Source organism: Enhydra lutris, unplaced genomic scaffold, assembly GCF_002288905.1.
Source record: "Enhydra lutris kenyoni isolate GAN:26980312 unplaced genomic scaffold, ASM228890v2 scaffoldscaffold63, whole genome shotgun sequence".
Classification (NCBI taxonomy): Eukaryota; Metazoa; Chordata; class Mammalia; order Carnivora; family Mustelidae; genus Enhydra; species Enhydra lutris.
This window is the reverse complement of record NW_019154147.1, coordinates 4,262,189-4,280,131: the sequence shown is the minus strand read 5'-3', so window position 1 is coordinate 4,280,131 and position 17,943 is coordinate 4,262,189. Positions and strand designations below refer to the sequence as shown.

The following is a 17,943-nucleotide window of genomic DNA, read 5'->3' as shown; positions in this document are numbered from 1 at the left end:
AAGCAGGCAGAGAGGCAGGCAGAGAGAGAGGAGGAAGCAGGCTCCTTGCCGAGCAGAGAGCCCGATGCGGGGCTCGATCCCAGGACCCTGAGATCATGACTTGAGCTGAAGGCAGCGGCTTAACCCACTGAGCCACCCAGGCGCCCCTCAGATCTGCTTTTTAAAACAATCTTTTCTGAATGCTTGTCTAAATTTAGTTATAATTTTGGTTGATTAAATTTAAGTGTCTGAATATATAAAACCTCAACAGGCAATCAGTATAATAAAACATTTTATCTTTTCATGATTTGTTCTAAGTTTTAAAATGTCCCAAGACTTAATTCAGACAAATTTCTTTCTCCCTTGAATTTTAAGGTCTGGATTGAATGTGAAACTGAACAAAATAAGTTTTTGGTTGGGACAATTTTTAGAAGTAGTAATTTTACTAAATATCTGTTAGTAGAATAGACCTTGTCTATCCTTCATAGTGGGTTGATTTTCTAAATTTTAAAATATTCTGAAATGTCACTTAAGCTAAGAAAATAATTTAGAATGATGTTTAAGTTAATCTTTTTCTATCTTACAGTTGCAAGTAGAATATGGTAAATGTCAGCTGCAAATGAAAGAGCTGATGAAAAAGTTTAAGGAAATACAGACACAGGTAGGATTATAGTGAATATTTTTGCCTTTTTGTTTTTGTTTTTACTGCTCCAGTCAATGAGAGAGAAACTTTACTGAGGCCCTAGGGCTTTTTTTTTTAATTTTAAGTCAAAATGTGTTAAATTGATTTTGTTAGAAATTAAGATGCTAAATTGTTGGCAGTTTATAAGGAAACTCTTTTTTTAGTGTTAAATGAAACAGCAAATCTGGCAAAACATGAATTATTTCCTGTGTCAAGAAAACTAATACAAGAAAACGGATTGATGTGTTAAATGACATTTACGTAAAGGTCTATTAGACTAGTTAACAGTTAAATAATGGAAAATTAATGGAGATGGTATCAGGTGGTTTGAAAGAGATTGGTTTGAGGAGCAAAATTTAGAATGGCCGTTGGGAGAAAATGGTGATGCCTTCACAATTTTTGCAAGAGTGACTTTTTTTGTGAACGTGATATAGCATACAGGAATGTCACGTCTTGTTCTGGTTTTTATTTATTATTATTTTTTTTGGTAAAGTTGTTTCTCTTTGTTTCCCTTTTCCCCAAAGAACCAGTTAGTACTGTTAAATTCATTCTTTGTTCATCCTGGGTTTGGTACATTGTTACAAGTTAAACTTAAGTTGTTAAATATAATAAAATTTTAATCATTTTTATTTTCAATTTTCAAGATAATGACCCAGGCAGAACTTTCTTGTCTTTTTATTGAACTTTTTTTTTTTTTTTTTTAAAGATTCTATTTATTTATTTGCCAGAGAGAGTCAGAGATAGACAGCACGAGCAGGCAGGGGGAGCAGTAGGCAGAGGAAGAAGCAGGCTCCCCACTGAGCAGGGAGCCTGTTGTGGGACTTAATCCCAGGACTCTGGGATCATGACCTGAGCCAAAAGCAGATGCCCAACTGACTGAGCCACCCAGACATCCCCTATTGAACTTTTTATTGCCTTTTCATTCTGAACCCTGTTTTAAGTAGTTTCAGTTGGACTGGCCTTGCTCTGGTGCCATTCATCTTTGAATTTCTGCTGTATAATGAGCATAATAGTGCTTCTCATTGGACTTTTTTGAGAATTACATAAGATAAAAAGTGTGTTGCCTGGCATGTAGTTAGAGCATTCAGTAATCGTCAGCTGCATTATATAAGTTAATAATCCTGTAGACATATACTTTATTTCTGTATGTACTTTAAATGTATTTTATGGTGTTTAGAATTTCAGCTTAAAAAATGAAAACCAATCTCTTAAGAAGAATATTTCAGCACTTATCAAAACCGCTAGAGTGGAAATAAATCGCAAAGATGAAGAAATAAATAATCTTCACCAAAGGTACAATTGAAGGGTGTGAATCTGTGTATAAATCACTTGGGTGTTGATATGTGGACTATGTTAAACTTTTGAGTGGAAAGATAGGAAAATCATGCATTAAGTATTTAAGGTTTTACTCTAAGTGACTAATGTTTCCTCTCTCTTTAAAATTTTGGTTGGTCAGTATTCTCCAGAGAACTTCTTACCTCTCTACTTTCTTTCCACAGCCAGACCTCCAGAGCAGTTATCTAAACTTTCTGTCTTCATTTTCTGTTTCTACTCACCTTTGACTCCTTTTCACACTGATTTCTGCTTCCATCGGTACACCAAAACAGCTGTCATTTTGGTCAACGGTGACTGCCATTAAGTCCATCAAACAGTTTTGACTTCTGATTTTAATTTGCCCTCACATTGACATACTTGACTTCCTTTCTTTGAAATAGTCTCTTGCTTTGGCTTTCATGATTCTTAGTTTTCTTCCTAACTTGGGGTTTATTCTCTCATACGTCATGAGGTTGGAATTCTGCAAAGTACAAACCTGTGTTTTTTCCTTTCTCCATCAGTATTTTTATATGAGGTAATCTCACTCATACGGGGTCAGTTCCATTTATATGCAGATAACTACTTCACATCTGTACAGAATTTTCAGAATTACCTCATCCAAAATGGAATTTATGATCAAACCCCTTCCATGTTTCCCACCTCAGTGGATTCCCCATCATTTATTCAGCTGGTACAGGCCAGAGACCTAGAGGTAGAATGACAATTTATTGCCCATACCAGGACCCTTCTGAGAGTAGAAGTGAGTGCTATTAATAACTGCAGTGAGATTGCTTGGCAAACTGGGCCACATAGTCACTGTGCCTAGACGTCATTGACACTTACCTCTCTAATCATCTCTCACATCTAAATTCATTACCATGTCCTGCTGATTTTTATGTCTTTATAATCTCTCTAATTATTATTTCTCATCATTTCTACCATTATTGCTACCTGTCAACTCTTATCAGTCAATAGTCTTTGTGCTGGTATCTCTGCATCCGTTCTTGGTCTTTCGGGCCTTTGGTTTGTCTTTTATCAGTATTAAAGCTGCAGATAGGACACTGTTTTTTAATTTTTTATGATTAATTTTATTATTTTATTTTGTTTTGTTTTATTTTTTAGAGAGGGAGAGAGGATGGAAGGGGAGGGGTGGAGGAAGAGGAAGGAAGAGAATCTTAAGTAGGCTCCCTGCTGAGTGCGGAGCCTGACATTGGTCCTAGTCTCACAACCCTGAGATGATGACCTGAGCCGAAATTAAGAGTCAGATGCTTAACCTACTAAGCTATCCAGGTGCCCCCAGATAGGATACTTTTTAAAATCACAAGTCTGGACACTTCACTATCATAGAATTATCTCACTCTTCACAATATGGTCCTAAACTAGTTTTCAGGCCTTGCCTTCAGCATTTACCTTTGTCCTAGGTGTCACAGCTCTGATAGGTCTCTGGCATTCTTTTGGTTCCTTGGATGTACCGTGAGCTCTGCCTTTGCATAGACTGTTTCCACTGCCTGGAAGTCTCCTCTCCACCTGCTAAAACCAACTCATTTTCGCAGGGGTATTAGTCTGTTATCCCTGAATAGGTCAGATTTCTCTTTTGTGGCTTCATGTATACTTGGAGTTTTTAAAATCAGTAATGGAATTACTTGTTTAGTTTTTTTTTCTTCTTCTTTTTTTTTTTTTTAAGATTTTATTTATTTATTGACAGAGATTACAAGTAGGCAGAGAGGCAGGCAGAGAGAGGGGAAGGGAAGCAGGCTCCCTGCTGAGCAGAGACCCCCCCCCCAATCCGCCCCCCCCCACCCCATGTGGGGCTTGATCCCAGGATCCTAGGATCATGACCTGAGCTGAAAGCAGAGGCTTTAACCCACGGAGCCACCCAAGTGCCCCTAGTATCTTCTTCTTATCTCCATGTTATCTCTTAAAAGCCCTGTGGGCTAGAACTTTCTTTTAGTATCTGTCTTTTCACTGAACTGTAAGCTTCATGGAGCAGGAACTATGTCTGTGTATCTTCACCATTTTATCAAGAGCCTGGCTCAGAGCCTAGCACATGGCAGACAGTCAATAAATGATTGACGAGTGAGAGAAAATAATCTTATGTGTGGACTGTATGGCATCATAAAGGACTTCAGGCCTCTTGAAAATGAAGATGGCTGTGTGTTTACTAACCTAAATCCCATCAGTGCAACTGGTGTAAGATTGCTTCCTGAAATATTGGGGAAATTTTATACATTTTTGGATCTTTTATGGGTGGGGTGTCATGTTTGAACAGGGTGGAAAGAGCAACTGGGTGAATAAATGAAAGTTATGTCATTAGATTGATTAATGTGGTTATATATTATCTAATAAATATTCTGCCAGATATTTTCACTTTATAATTGTGAACTATATTTGGTATTCTAATGGTAAGTGTTTATCATTTGGTTGAAACATCATGTTTAATAGAAAAATTAGAAATAACATAAGATGAAAGTTTAAGAGTATGCATTCTGGAAATTATATTATGTGAAGGTTTATTTTAAAAGAAAACTTTTCTTTAAAAAGCTTATTTATTTAAGTAATCTGTATACCCAGCCTAGGGCTCAAACTCATGACCATGAGATCAAGAGTTGCACTTCTGACTGAGCTACCTAGGTACCTCTTAAAATAAAACTTTTGATAGCATTTTATCTAGTAAGGAGCTATACTAAATATGTATTATGAGCTCTGTGGGCTAGAACTATCTTTTTTTTTTTTTTTTTTTAAAGATTTTATTTATTTGAGAGAGAGACAGTGAGAGAGAGCATGAGCGAGGAGAAGGTCAGAGAGAAGCAGACTCCCTGTGGAGCTGGGAGCCCGATGTGGGACTCGATCCCGGGACTCCAGGATCACGACCCGAGCCGAAGGCAGTCGTCCAACCAACTGAGCCACCCAGGCGTCCCTAGAACTATCTTTTAAGGAGCTTATAGTTTAATAGTTTATAGGTTTAATAAGTATGACATACATAACACATATGTCCTTTGTCAAATATGAGTTCTTCGTTGGATAAATTTATTGTGAACATCTGCCATTCTGTGATTTGTCTATCGCTCTTTATTGTGTCTTATGAGGAATAGAAGTTTTTAATTTAATTAAGTAATTTTTATTTATTTTTTTTTTTTGGTGGGCAGCAAAGCAAGGTTTATTGAGTGGCAATAAAGTGATAATACAAAGCTTTTGAGAAGGGAGGGGACCCAAGAGGGTTGCCCAGAAGTTTTTAATTTTAGTGATGTTTAGTTTGTCAGATGTTTTTCTTTTATGGTTAGTGTTTTTTATGTTCATCTTTCCCTAGTGGAAGGTATCTTCTAATTGTTTTTTGAGCTAAGATCTTTATTAGTTTCCTAAGGCTGCTTTAACAAATGACCACAAACTGGGTAGCTTAATAAATATTGTTGTTTAAATTTATTGTTTCATAGTCCTGGAAGCTAGAAATCCAAGATCAAGGTGTTAGCAGGATTGATTCCTTTTGGGGGCTATGTGTAGAAGGATCTGTTCCAGGCCTCTTTTCTTGGCTTGTAAATGGTTGCTTTCTTCCTGTGTCTCTTCCTGTTGCTTTTATTTTCCACATAGCTCTGTGTCCAAATTTCCCTTTTCTATAGGAATACTAGTCATAGTGGATTAGGGCCCACCCTAGTGGCCTCTCTTTAACTTGATTGCCTTTAGAAAGACCCTGTCCTCAAATAAAGGCACACTGAGATACTGAAAGTTCAGCATAAGAATTTGGGGGGGGGGGCGGCACAATTTAACCCATAACAAGATCCATATAAAATGTACATACTGTTTTAGGTTGTATGTCACCCATGTCCTCTTTTGTTTTATAAAAGTCTCCCCTTATTCCTGAGTCTTTTAAGCTTTGGTGTTCTCTATACATTTAGTACTGATTAGGAATACATTTATGGAAATTCAGGGAAGTTATAGAAGTTCAGGAAGATGTATTACAAGGAACCAAAATGAGCTATTTGCATTTTATTATTAGGAAAACTGCTAGTTTTCTGGAACACTACTATAAAACCTTAAGACTTAGGCTTTTGTTGTTGTTGTTGTTAAACAATAAGTACATGCCATTCCCCTAAGAAAGAATTCTCTTTATTTTTGCATAGTATGTGACACTTTAAGATGGGTATTGATGCTTTGGTATACAGTGGAATTGTATGTGAAATAGAAAACTGGGGTAGAGAGCTCCATTGAACTCTATGATTATCTGTGTTGTCTGGCATTGTTTTATTTTTCCTTCTGTTTTAGTTGCTCTAGAGTGAGTGAGGACAAGAAAATAATGTCACTTGTTCTAAAAGAAATGAATCTGTGGTTAGTTTGGGAGTGGTCTGCCTGTGGTGAGGGAAGTCTGGAAGACATTGATTAAGTGCTGGGATAGAATGGAGAGGTCTTTCAAACTTTGAGCAAAACAACTAAAAGGGAGTTTCCTTATTTTAAAAATGGGCCCATTTAGTTGGAAGCTGGTAAGCGTCACTCACGTCTTTATATGAAATAAAATTAATTTTGCCAGTATGTGGGGCCTGACTTTTAAAGTGTTTTGCATGTGATTAAAATCTGGATTATTAACAAGAAATTAACTTTGGTTTTTGTTGTTAATTTCTATTTCTTAATAGATTGTCCGAATTCTCACATTTTCGAAATAATCACAGAACTGCAAGGATAGCAGATATAGTTAAAACAAAAGATCTTAAATCCAGATCTCCCCATTTGGATGATTGTTCAAAGACTGATCTCAGAGTGAAAAGTGATGTTTCTAAAGATGGACATCATAGCACTTCACTGCCAAATCCCGAAAAGGAAGGAAAATCATATTGTGAAAAAAAGAGCACTTTGTATTTGCCTCCATCTATTGAAAAACACTGCACCAATGGCATTTGGTCACGTTCCCATTATCAGGTTGGTGAGGGTATTTCAAGTGAAGATAATAGAAGAGGGAGAAAAGATATTAGACATAGCCAATATAGCAGAGGAACTGATAGAATACGGAAAGACTTAAATATTAGTTGTGGTGATGGTGAACCGAGGAACATAGAGACTAGTCAAAGGCTACAAGGACGTCCTGAGAAATATGGTAAAGGTGAACCAAAGGCTGAAAGCAAAAATTCAAAGTTCAAAAGTAACACGAGTAGCACGGATTTGGATTATAAAAATGAACGAATTAGCTCTTCTTGGGAGAAAGAGACCTTTAGAGAAAGGTCATACACTCGAATGGACTCTCAAAGTGACAAAAAACTAGAAAGACAAAGTGAAAGATCACAAAATACAAATAGAAAAGAACTTAAGTCACAAGACAAAGAAGAAAGAAAAGCTGATCAAAAATCTAAATCTGTAGTAAAAGACCAGGATCTCTGGAGAAGATCTGAACGAGCATCACTTCCTCATTCCAAGAGTGAAATAAAATCTTCTCATAATTCAAGTAAATACCATCTAGAAGAGAGAAGAGGAAGGGAAGATTGTAAAAGAGATAGAGGTGGAAGTAATCATAGTTTTCAAGAAGGAAGATGTCCATCCTTTCTTTCATCCAGTAGAACTCATAAACACATTGACTCCAAGGAAGTTGATGCTGTGCATCAATGGGAAAATACACCTTTAAAAGCAGAATGGCATAGAACTGAAGATAAGAGGAAAAGAGAACGAGAAAGCAAAGAAGAAAGTAGGCATATAAGAAGTGAAAAAAGAACACCTACAGAACATTTGCAGAAGACTAACAAAGAAATTAAGAAAACCACTACTGATTTAAAGAGACAGAATGAGCCAAAAAGTGATAAAGGTGAAGTCTCTAACACTGATGTTTCTCAAGGAGCAGATAATAAAGAGCTTGTAATTAAAGCTGACATTGGTCCAAATGAAACAAAAAATAAAGACTTAAAATTGAGTTTTATGGAAAAATTGAACTTAACTCTTTCTCCTGCTAAAAAGCAGCCTGTTTCTCAGGATAACCACCATAAGATAACCAATATCCCCAAATCCAGTGGCATATGTGATTTGGAGTGCTTGGTGCAGGCGACAACAGTGACATGTGTTTCCTCTGTCAATGAACATACCACAGAGGAAACGGAATCCAAGTTGTCGGAACCAAAGGATGCTCTTGCAGCTGTATCTGAAGTCAGGACCAGTAATCCAGAAAGGAAAATAGAAGAAGAAAACAGTTTGTTAGTTAAATCTGTTGAGAATACTGTGGATTGTGATGTGCCCATTTGTCATACAGAGACTTCTTTCTCAGCACCCATGGAAATGAAACAAACAGAATCCATGTTTCCATCATCAGCAGAAAAGGAACAAACCATTAATGATACCAGGGCAGCAGTTCCTGTAGTAATGGACATACTACAGACAAATGTTTCTCAAAACTTTGGCTTGGAATTGGATACCAAAAAAAATGATGATGTCAATTCTTGTGTTTCTGGAGGTATGGGAATGAAAGAGGCTTTTTCAACAGAAGTAGCTGAATCCAGTGACAGCATTTTGCAGCCTTCAGTTGAAGAAACTGGCATTTTGCCAATAGCCCTTTCAGAAGATGGTAACCGCAAATTTGAGCCTTCTCTTGTAGATACACCACTGGTTGAAAGTAAGTCTTGTCGTTTGGAGCCTTCCTCACCTAAAGAGACACTAGAATCTTCACTTCAGCAGACTGAATTAATGGACAGCAAAACGGAAATCGGTGAAACAAACTCAGTATATAACGATGATGAGAATTCAGTTCTGAGCATTGACCTTAATCACCTGAGGCCTATTCCAGAAGCCATCAGTCCTCTGAATAGTCCAGTGAGACCTGTAGCAAAAGTTCTTAGATTGGAAAGCCCATCTCAAATTCCATTATGTAATAACAGTCATAAAGGTAATAGTTTATATTATGTTCTATAACTTTATGTGAGAATGCAAAATACATAAGCAAGAAGAATTAGTGCCTTTTCTTTCTTTTCTTTTTTTAAGATTTTATTTATTTGACAGAGAGAAAGAGCGAGAGACTAAGCACAAGTAGGGGCAGCGGTAGCCAGAGGAAGAGGGAGAAGCAGGCTTCTCTCTGAGCAAGGAGCCTGATGCTGGACTGGATCCCAGAACCCTGGGATCATGACTTGAGCTGAAGGCAGACATTTAAGGGTGACTGAGCCACCCAGCTGTCCCAGTGCTCTTTTTTTTTTTTTGTAACATAACTAAAATATTATTCAGACCCCTGTCGTTGATTTGAAATGTACATTGAGCCTTTCATCTAAATTTTGTTCTTTTTACAAAAAAGAGAGTATTAGGGCAGATTGTTTCAAATACTCTGCTTGCTTTCACAGTTTTGTTCAAAAGCCATCATCAAATGGTATAGAGTAGGTGGTGCTGCTAACATGAAGATACCCAAAGATACCCAAAGAGTTGGTTGGTTGATGGTTAGTCTGATGACCAAACTATATCATCACTGAGCACAAATTAAGACCAGTAAAGACATATGACATGATTAATTATTAGGCATTAACATTCTACTATTAAAAAAGCTATTAAAATAATGAATTGGGAGTGCCTGTGTAGCTCAGTCGATTAAGCATCTGACTCTTGATCTCAGCTCAGGTCTTAATCTCAGGGTTGTGAGTTCAAGCCCCACACTGGGTTCCACACTAAGTATGAAGCCTACTTACAAAAAAAATGAATTGCCGCAGTTTATAAGTTTTTATTATATTTAGTATGGAAATCTCAAATGACTTAAGACTCTAGTCATGTGACTGTAATATATATTTCTCTTCCACAGATATATTTCCACCAAATTCAGCTCAGTCTACCTCCAAGAACAAGTCTGATCTCAATAAGGAGAATCAAAAGCCAATTTGCAAGTCTGACAAATTTACAGATACAGACTCTCATAAGAACTCATCTTTAGATGAATTAGAAGAAGGAGAAATTATAAGCGACAATGAAAAATCTAAGCCACAAAAAAGTTTTGAAAAAAGTGCCACACCTAGAACTTCTGCTGAAGTACAGAGCACAAAAACTAGCCCAGGAAGTAGGAAAAGTACTCTGCATTTGGGTAAAGAGAGTAGAAAAACATCTTCTATAAAAATCCATCAGACCAAAAGCAAATGGAATAAAAGACGAAGTGAATCTAGCAGATCTTCAAAAACAGAGAAGAAAGACAAGACAATGAGTACCTCTAGCCTAGAAAAAATAGTTCCGATTATTGCTGCACCCTCTTCTGTACGGGAGATTATGCACATGTTACGAATGATAAGGAAACATGTAAGGAAAAATTATATGAAATTTAAGGTAAAATTTTCATTAATGCAATTCCATAGAATTATTGAGTCAGCAACTTTGAGTTTTACATCACTAATTAAACACCTTGACTTATCCAAAATCTCAAAGTCTGTGGCTACTTTACAGAATAATCTCTGTGATGTTATAGAATCCAAGCTTAAGCAAGTTAAGAAGAATGGCATTGTGGACCGTTTATTTGAACAGCAGCTACCAGATATGAAAAAAAAACTGTGGAAATTTGTAGATGAACAGCTGGATTATTTATTCGCAAAGCTTAAGAAAATCTTAGTAAAGTTTTGTGATTCCATAAACTTTGGCAGTGACAGTGATGAAGGAAAACGTGAGAAGATAAATAAAGAGAAAGCCCAGTATTCAAATGGTCAGAAGGGAAATATGGACTGCTCCAGCAAGGAAATGCTGAAAGAGAAATCCCCCAAATCAGAAGATTCTGCTAATTGTAAGTCTTTACCAGGATGTAAAAAGTCTGAGGAAAAACATCAAGACCAAAATAATTTCAACATTAACACAGTAAAGCGTGACATTAAAAAAAGTTGTAACACTTCCTTCGATAATATTAAGAACTCTCAATCTGAAGAACACTCCTTGGAACCAAACCGTCCCGGCACCCCAAAGCCAGGAAGAACCGAAGGCAGCACCGTTGAAGACACGCAGACGTCCCAGCATGCAGCTTTGAAGCCAGAACGCAGTTTCGAGATTCTCACTGAACAGCAAGCCTCTAGCCTTACTTTTAATTTAGTGAGCGATGCCCAGATGGGCGAAATATTTAAAAGTTTGTTACAGGGTTCTGACCTTTTAGATAACAGCGTTAATTGTAATGAAAAAAGTGAGTGGGAGTTAAAGACCCCAGAAAAACAGCTGCTGGAGAGTCTTAAGTGTGAATCTATACCAGCTTGTACAACTGATGAGCTAGTTTCAGGGGTGGTTTCTCCATGTCCTAAAATGATTAGTGATGATAATTGGTCATTATTATCATCCGAGAAAGGCCCTTCTCTGTCTTCAGGGCTTTCGTTGCCAGTTCACCCTGATGTGTTGGATGAAAGTTGCATGTTTGACGTGTCCACTAATATAGCTTTGAGTAAAGATAATGTGTGTGGTTCAGAAAAGAGCAAACCCTGCATTTCCTCCATACTTCTGGAAGACCTAGCAGTCTCTTTAACAGTGCCATCACCTCTGAAGTCAGACGGTCATCTCAGTTTCCTAAAGCCTGAAGTTTTGTCCAGTTCAACTCCTGAAGAAGTTATTAGTGCCCATTTTAGTGAGGATGCCTTACTTGAGGAAGAGGATGCGTCTGAACAAGATATTCATTTAGCTCTGGAGTCTGATAATTCAAGCAGCAAGTCAAGTTGTTCTTCATCATGGACAAGTCGGTCTGTTGCTCCAGGCTTTCAGTACCACCCCAACCTACCCATGCATGCTGTCATAATGGAAAAGTCCAATGATCATTTCATTGTGAAAATACGGCGGGCAGCACCATCTGCCTCCCCTAGTCTTAAACAGAATGCGGTGGCTGATGAGTCATTGGCATCTTTGCCTGGATTGGAAAAGGACGCTGATAAAGCGTCAGAGAAAGACTATGTTTCGTGTCAGAACGGAGTTTTTAAATCTGCGGAGGAACTAAATTCCGACAACAATGTTGATAGCCATAAATCAGCCCATGAAGAACAGGACTGTATGATAGAAACACAGGTTCCCGATATATATGAATTTCTTAAAGATGCTTCAGGTAAAGTGGGCCATAGTAATGAAGTGACTGATGAATGCTTTAAGTTGCACCAAGTATGGGAACCCAAAGTACCTGAAAGCATTGAAGAATTGCCTCCAATGGAGGAAATTTCACATTCTGTCGAGGCTCATCTTCCAAACACCTATATAGACCTCACGAAAGACTCAGTCACTGAGACCAAAAACTTGGGGGAATTCATAGAAGTAACAGTTTTAAATATTGATCAGTTGGGATGCTCTGAAGGCAGTTTGGAGCAGAGTGCTCAAATACTAGATGAAATGCAGCCCGATACCGTAGATGCTTTTATTGATTTGACACAAGATGTTTCAAGTGAGAGTAAAAACGAAGGGAACTGTTCTGCCTTAGCTGTTGAACACTTTGAGTGTCAGGTGATATGCGTAGATGAAGATAACTGTAAGGAAGAAAAGGTGCAAGTGGCAGACAGGCCTTTGGAATGCATTGTTGAGGAAACCTATATCGATTTGACCTCAGAACCTCCCAGTTCACGCGAAGTAAAAAAGGATGATTTAAAGTCAGAGCCGGCATCAAATTCTGATGATTCAGTATTGCCTGGAGCTTTGGATAATGCTCCTAAAAAGAGAAAAAACCTTTCTGATCTAAACCATTCTAATAAAAAACAGAGGAAGGAAACAGACTTAAGCAGTAGGGAAAAGACCAAGAAAATTACCCAAGATTCTGGTGAGAATGGTGAAGCACACCGAAAGAAAGCCAATAAGAAAAAAGACCCTGCAGTGAACAAAGAGCCCTCATCGTCAAGCCCAGGATTTAAGGATCCATCAGCAGCATCTGCCACATCTCCTAAAAGCCTTTCTGCAAAGAATGTTATTAAAAAGAAGGGAGAAATTATAGTTTTATGGACAAGGTAAGACTCTTGAGACTTTTAAGTCACCAGGAAATGTTGGCAGGCTAGACATCTGTTCTGTCATGTCGTCACAGTTTTATCATCCCATCTGAAAATAAGGCAGGTGATGACATACTTCAGAAATGGCCAGAGTTGGTAGAAGATGCATTCTAGAGTACAGTTCAGCTGGAGTATGGAATGATCTAGAGCAGAGGCTCTTAACCAGGTTTGTGCATTAGCACCATGGATACAAGTTTTCACCTTTTTTTTTTTTTTTTTTTTTTAAATAGGCCTCATACTCAGCGTGGAGCTCAGTGTGGGGCTCCAACTCATGACTGTGAGATCAAGACCTGAGCTAAGTTGGTCACGTAACTTACTGAGCCACCCAGCTGCTCCTGTTTTTTTGTTTTTGTGACATCACTTTTTTAACTAAAAATTCTTTGATTTGTAAGGAACTGGTATAACCACATTGTATTTTATTTTTTATTTTTTTAAGATTTTATCTATTTTTTTTTTTTTTAATTTGAAAGAGAGTGTGAGCATGGGGACGAGCAGAGGCAGGGGGACGAGCAGAGGCAGAGGGACAAGCAGCCTCCGTGCTGAGTGCAGAGCCTGATGTCAGGCTCGATCCCACGACCCCAAGACTGACTGGAGCCGAAATTGAGTGTGATGCTCAAAACACTGAACCACCCAGGTGCCCTAGCATAACCACATTTTATTTATTTTTTTAAAAAAGATTTTATGTATTTCTTTGATAGAGCACAAACAGGGGGAGCAGCAAAGGAAGAGGGAGAAGCAGGCTCTCATGCTAAGCATGGAGTCTGATGTAAGGCTCGATCACAGGACCCTGGGATCATGACCTGAGCTGAAGGCAGATGCTTAACCAACTGAGGCACCCAGGTGCCCTATAACCAATTTTATTTTTATTTTATTTATTTATTTTTAAAAATATTTTATTTATTTTAAAGATTTTATTTATTTGTCAGCGGCGGGGGGCGGGGTACACGCAAGGGGAGTTGCAGGCAGAGGGAGAAGCAGACTCCCTGCTGAGCAAGAAGCCTGCTGTGGGACTTGATCCCAGGACTCTGGGATCATGACCTGAGCCAGAGGCAGACCCTTTGCTGACTGAGCCATCCAGGCGCTACCCCCTTCCCCCAATAGTCACATTTTAGAAAGGAAGAAGGACAGGTGGTGTGAGATAGGGCAGAAAGTGTGAGGCTTTGTAATTTGTATTCTCCCCTAAACTAGGAGTTTGAAAAAAGTTTCATTAATAGGTTGCACTTTGGATTCCTATGTGAACTTTTAAGAAATGCAGATTTAAAGACCCCATTTCAGACACAAATATAACTGAAGTTGTGAACCACTGGACTAGAGGTTCATTGCTCCCCAGACTTATCTAGTGTGCATAATGAGGGAAACTCAATCATACTGAAATTGGTGACCAGTTTTATTATTTTATTTTATTCTATTCTACTTAATTTTATTGTATTTTATCTTTTAAGTAAGAGATTTGTTTATTTTAACCAAAACACTAGCTACCACAGAACACCACCAGCCTCTAAAGTGCAGTCTGGGGGCATGCACATTGGGGAACAGCTGGTGTTGGGAACACGTGGAGAGCCTGCCTCCCTAATATATTGAGAGCCCCACGTCTTCTCTCCCTTGTCACCCTGAACTTAGCTCAAGTCTCCAGAAACTGTCTCTTTGCTTTTGCTCTTAACCTCAGGCCCCAGATGTGCTCAAAGGTCTGAGGGAGCTCTGTAGCAAGCAACTTCCTGGTGACCAGTTTTGTTTAATATCACAGTCTTCCATGCCTTCCTTCTAGGTAATTTACAGATGGCAGAATAGGATCTCAGTATAACAACACACTCTGGTTCAGACCATGTGGAAAAACAGGTCTGGCAATGAGAAGATCTGGATTCCATTTTACTTTTGGTGCTGCTGCTTATTAAGACTGTGATCATGTTTGGGCCCTGGTTTTAAAAGTACTCCACAATTAAAGAGAGAATTTCGGAAAAAAAATCTTTAATTTTGTCATTAGAAAAATAACTTTGTTTTAGAAAATTTTGGGAAATACCTGTGAGCCCAAACATCATCCATAATACTTCTCAGAGATCATCATTGTCCATATTTTGGTATATACATTTTTCTTTTTTCTGTGGGTTTTAATAAAAATGTCACCTCCTGTTGTAGACATTAAGGCAGTGGAATTTTTGTTAGTTTTCGGCTCTAATATGCAAAGGCTAAACAAATACCATTATTCTCTCTTCAGAAATGATGACCGGGAAATTTTATTGGAGTGTCAAAAAAGAGGGCCATCACTGAAAATATTTTCTTATTTAGCTGCCAAGTTGAAAAAAGATCCGTATCAGGTAACTACCCAATTTTTGCATCTCTGTGGTTTTTACAAGTGTTGCTACTATAAATAGATTTAACTTTTGTCATGCTTAAAATATGTAGATATTTATTAGCTAACTTCTTTAACAGTATGGCTCTTCATGTATAACTGTTAAAAACTTAGTAAGGGGCACTTGGCTGGCTCAATCAGTAGAGCACATGCCTCTTTATCTCAGGATTGTGAGTTTGAGCCTCACTTTGGGCATAGAGATTACTTAAGGAAATTAAAATTTAAAAAAGTAAAATAAAAACTTGGTGATTATGGAAGAAGTTTGGAACAATTCTAATCTTTTTTCCTATTGTCTTACCATTTACCTATTTGATCTCAAGCTGTCTTGTAATGATGTTTGCTTGTTTAAGAAAGTTTAATGTCAAAAAATTAAACCTGTAATCACCTTTAGTATGAAGATAATTTTTCCAAACATTACTTCATGTCTTTATTATTGAGGGCTATTTTCTCTTTCTCTAGATGTTTTATGAAAATATTAATCACAGATAAAAAACTGTTATTGAGATATCTGTAATTAACACTCCTTTAAAATTTTTCAGGTCTCAGAAAGATTCCAGCAGCTAATGAAGCTCTTTGAAAAGTCAAAATGCAGGTAGTTAATGGTTCTGCTACAGGAGACTAGTAAAGTAAATGTTTGATACTGTTACTTACTGTGCAGTTAAGGGCCTGTTAGTCACTGAAGATGCGAGTAGTGGATGAGAAACATCCAGTTGAGTCCCTGCTTCAGTTACAGGTTGGAGGATGATTGCTCATGCAGGATTCTAAGGTCACCTCGTCCACAGGGACCTGCTCAGAGTGAAACCTGCTGCAGTTCAGGTCAGCATGGCATCTCTCAACTCTCTCTTAAGTGTAATTCACATACCATATGACATTTTTTTTCAACCTTCTGATGGCTGATGAGTCTAAGATGGAGAGGAAATGCATTTGTTGGTTAATAAAAAAATCTTTTATAGATGAAGAAAAATAAAACATTTTTCAATAGCATATATTTCACCGTTAATGAAATCTGTTGTTTTTGTAATTTAATATTTTTCAAATTTTAATTAGTACTAAATACTTTTGGAATATAGAACATACGTCATTCATAAACATGAAATCCACTGTCATCTGAATAGATGACACGATTTACTACGTTAATTTAAATTAATAATGTTCACAGACATGTTTCCTCCGTTTATTTAAGCCATTCCTGTACAGGTTTATTAAGGCAGTAATTATCAGCAGGGTTTTTTTCTGTAAGACCCGAAACAATTGCTTAGATATTTTGGACCTTTACATAAGGAAAATTATAAAGATATGTAACCTATCGCTATTTTTCAATTTATTTGTAATCATAATTATTTGAATACAGAACACTGAATTTCAAATTAATTTCAAATTCAGTTCAAATTAAATCTGAATAGAAACTGTATTTGGATATAGGTCTTAATATGAAGCATCCTGAATATTTTTGAGTTTTAAATCTATTTCTGGACCCAGTGTAAGGTACTATCTTGAGATAATCTGTTAATTTCAGTATCCTCTCTAAGCAACTTATTTGCTAATGAGATTTTAAGAAGATATTTAGCAGTTTACTGTGATGTTAAAATCCTGTTTACATAATACCGGAATGTAAGATTGAGTAATGGAGTATTTAAATGGAAAAAGCTTATTAAGAACTTTCCGAAATGGCCTGATTCTTTTTCAGATTTACTGTGCTTTAAAATTTTCACTGTGTTTAAGAACTTCAGCTGAGGTTTTATTTTACCTGAATATTCTCTTAAAATGTGACTTCCATTCTCTTGTGGAGATAATACACATTCATGAAAGAATTAACTCGTTCCTGGAAGTTATGCTTCTTAGTTCCAATACAAATCTAAAATCTTAATGGCTTTGATATTTGAAATTTTATTTGCTTGCATGATAGCAAAAACTGTAGGTTATTTTATTTCTAGCTGTCTCTTAACTATTTTTTTCCATCCTAAGTACTATGGTCTTATTAAATTCTTGTCAAAATCAGAATATAGGAATAAAGTTACCAAACTAATTCTGTAAAAAGCTAGTTTTTAATGCTGATATCTGAGTGAACTCATTTAAAGAACAACACCTTATGAAAGGGTCCTATCAGAAAAATAGAATCATAATGTCAGCATTTTCTTACAGATAAATTGCTGAACTCCTTGGAGTCTTAGTTGATATTGTATACTACACAGAAGCTTGGAATTCCTCATGTTTTAAATGGGGAAGTAGAGGGCAGTTTTATGGCGTATTTGATTACTAGATAAAAGTCTACATTTACTATTACTCGCTGACTCTTGAATCTTAAGTCAGCAGGTTTAGCTTGTTCCAGTCATCAGTCTGATTTGCTCACTTGTTACTGGTCAAGATATTTATTTTTAAACAGATCTTGTTATTAAGATAAAAGCAACAACGAAATGGCATTGAAACTTTAGTTTTGATATTTCAGAAAAACGGCTTTCTTTTCTAGATTTTTCAAAATAATTTTGTAGCATTTTAAACAATTATTTAGTTTGTTTTCATCCATTTTTATTTGCTTTTCTAATTGCCTCTCATTTTGATAAATTGTAAAATAATTTAAATAGTGTATATGTAAATATGTATAATTACAATGATGTAAAATACTTTGTGTGTGTGTATGTGTGTTTGTGTGTGTACACACACATACATGGCTTTGCCTAGCCAAGGGTTTTTTTTTTTTTACATGTATAAAA

The 17,943-nt window shown here is 36.9% G+C and overlaps 1 protein-coding gene across 1 annotated transcript in view; it reads left to right on the top strand.

Annotated features, from left to right (window-relative positions):
• The window catches only part of LOC111158832 (caspase 8 associated protein 2), a 30,466-nt gene extending 14,241 nt beyond the window's left edge, over nucleotides 1–16,225 (top strand). Inside the window, exons 5-10 of the mRNA XM_022521113.1 lie at nucleotides 566–640; nucleotides 1,839–1,954; nucleotides 6,598–8,822; nucleotides 9,717–12,846; nucleotides 15,098–15,197; nucleotides 15,772–16,225. Coding sequence (XP_022376821.1) covers nucleotides 566–640; nucleotides 1,839–1,954; nucleotides 6,598–8,822; nucleotides 9,717–12,846; nucleotides 15,098–15,197; nucleotides 15,772–15,828 — 5,703 coding nt within the window. The 3' untranslated portion in view covers nucleotides 15,829–16,225. The remainder of the gene's footprint in view (nucleotides 1–565; nucleotides 641–1,838; nucleotides 1,955–6,597; nucleotides 8,823–9,716; nucleotides 12,847–15,097; nucleotides 15,198–15,771) is intronic.
• The last annotated feature ends 1,718 nt before the right edge of the window (nucleotides 16,226–17,943 follow it).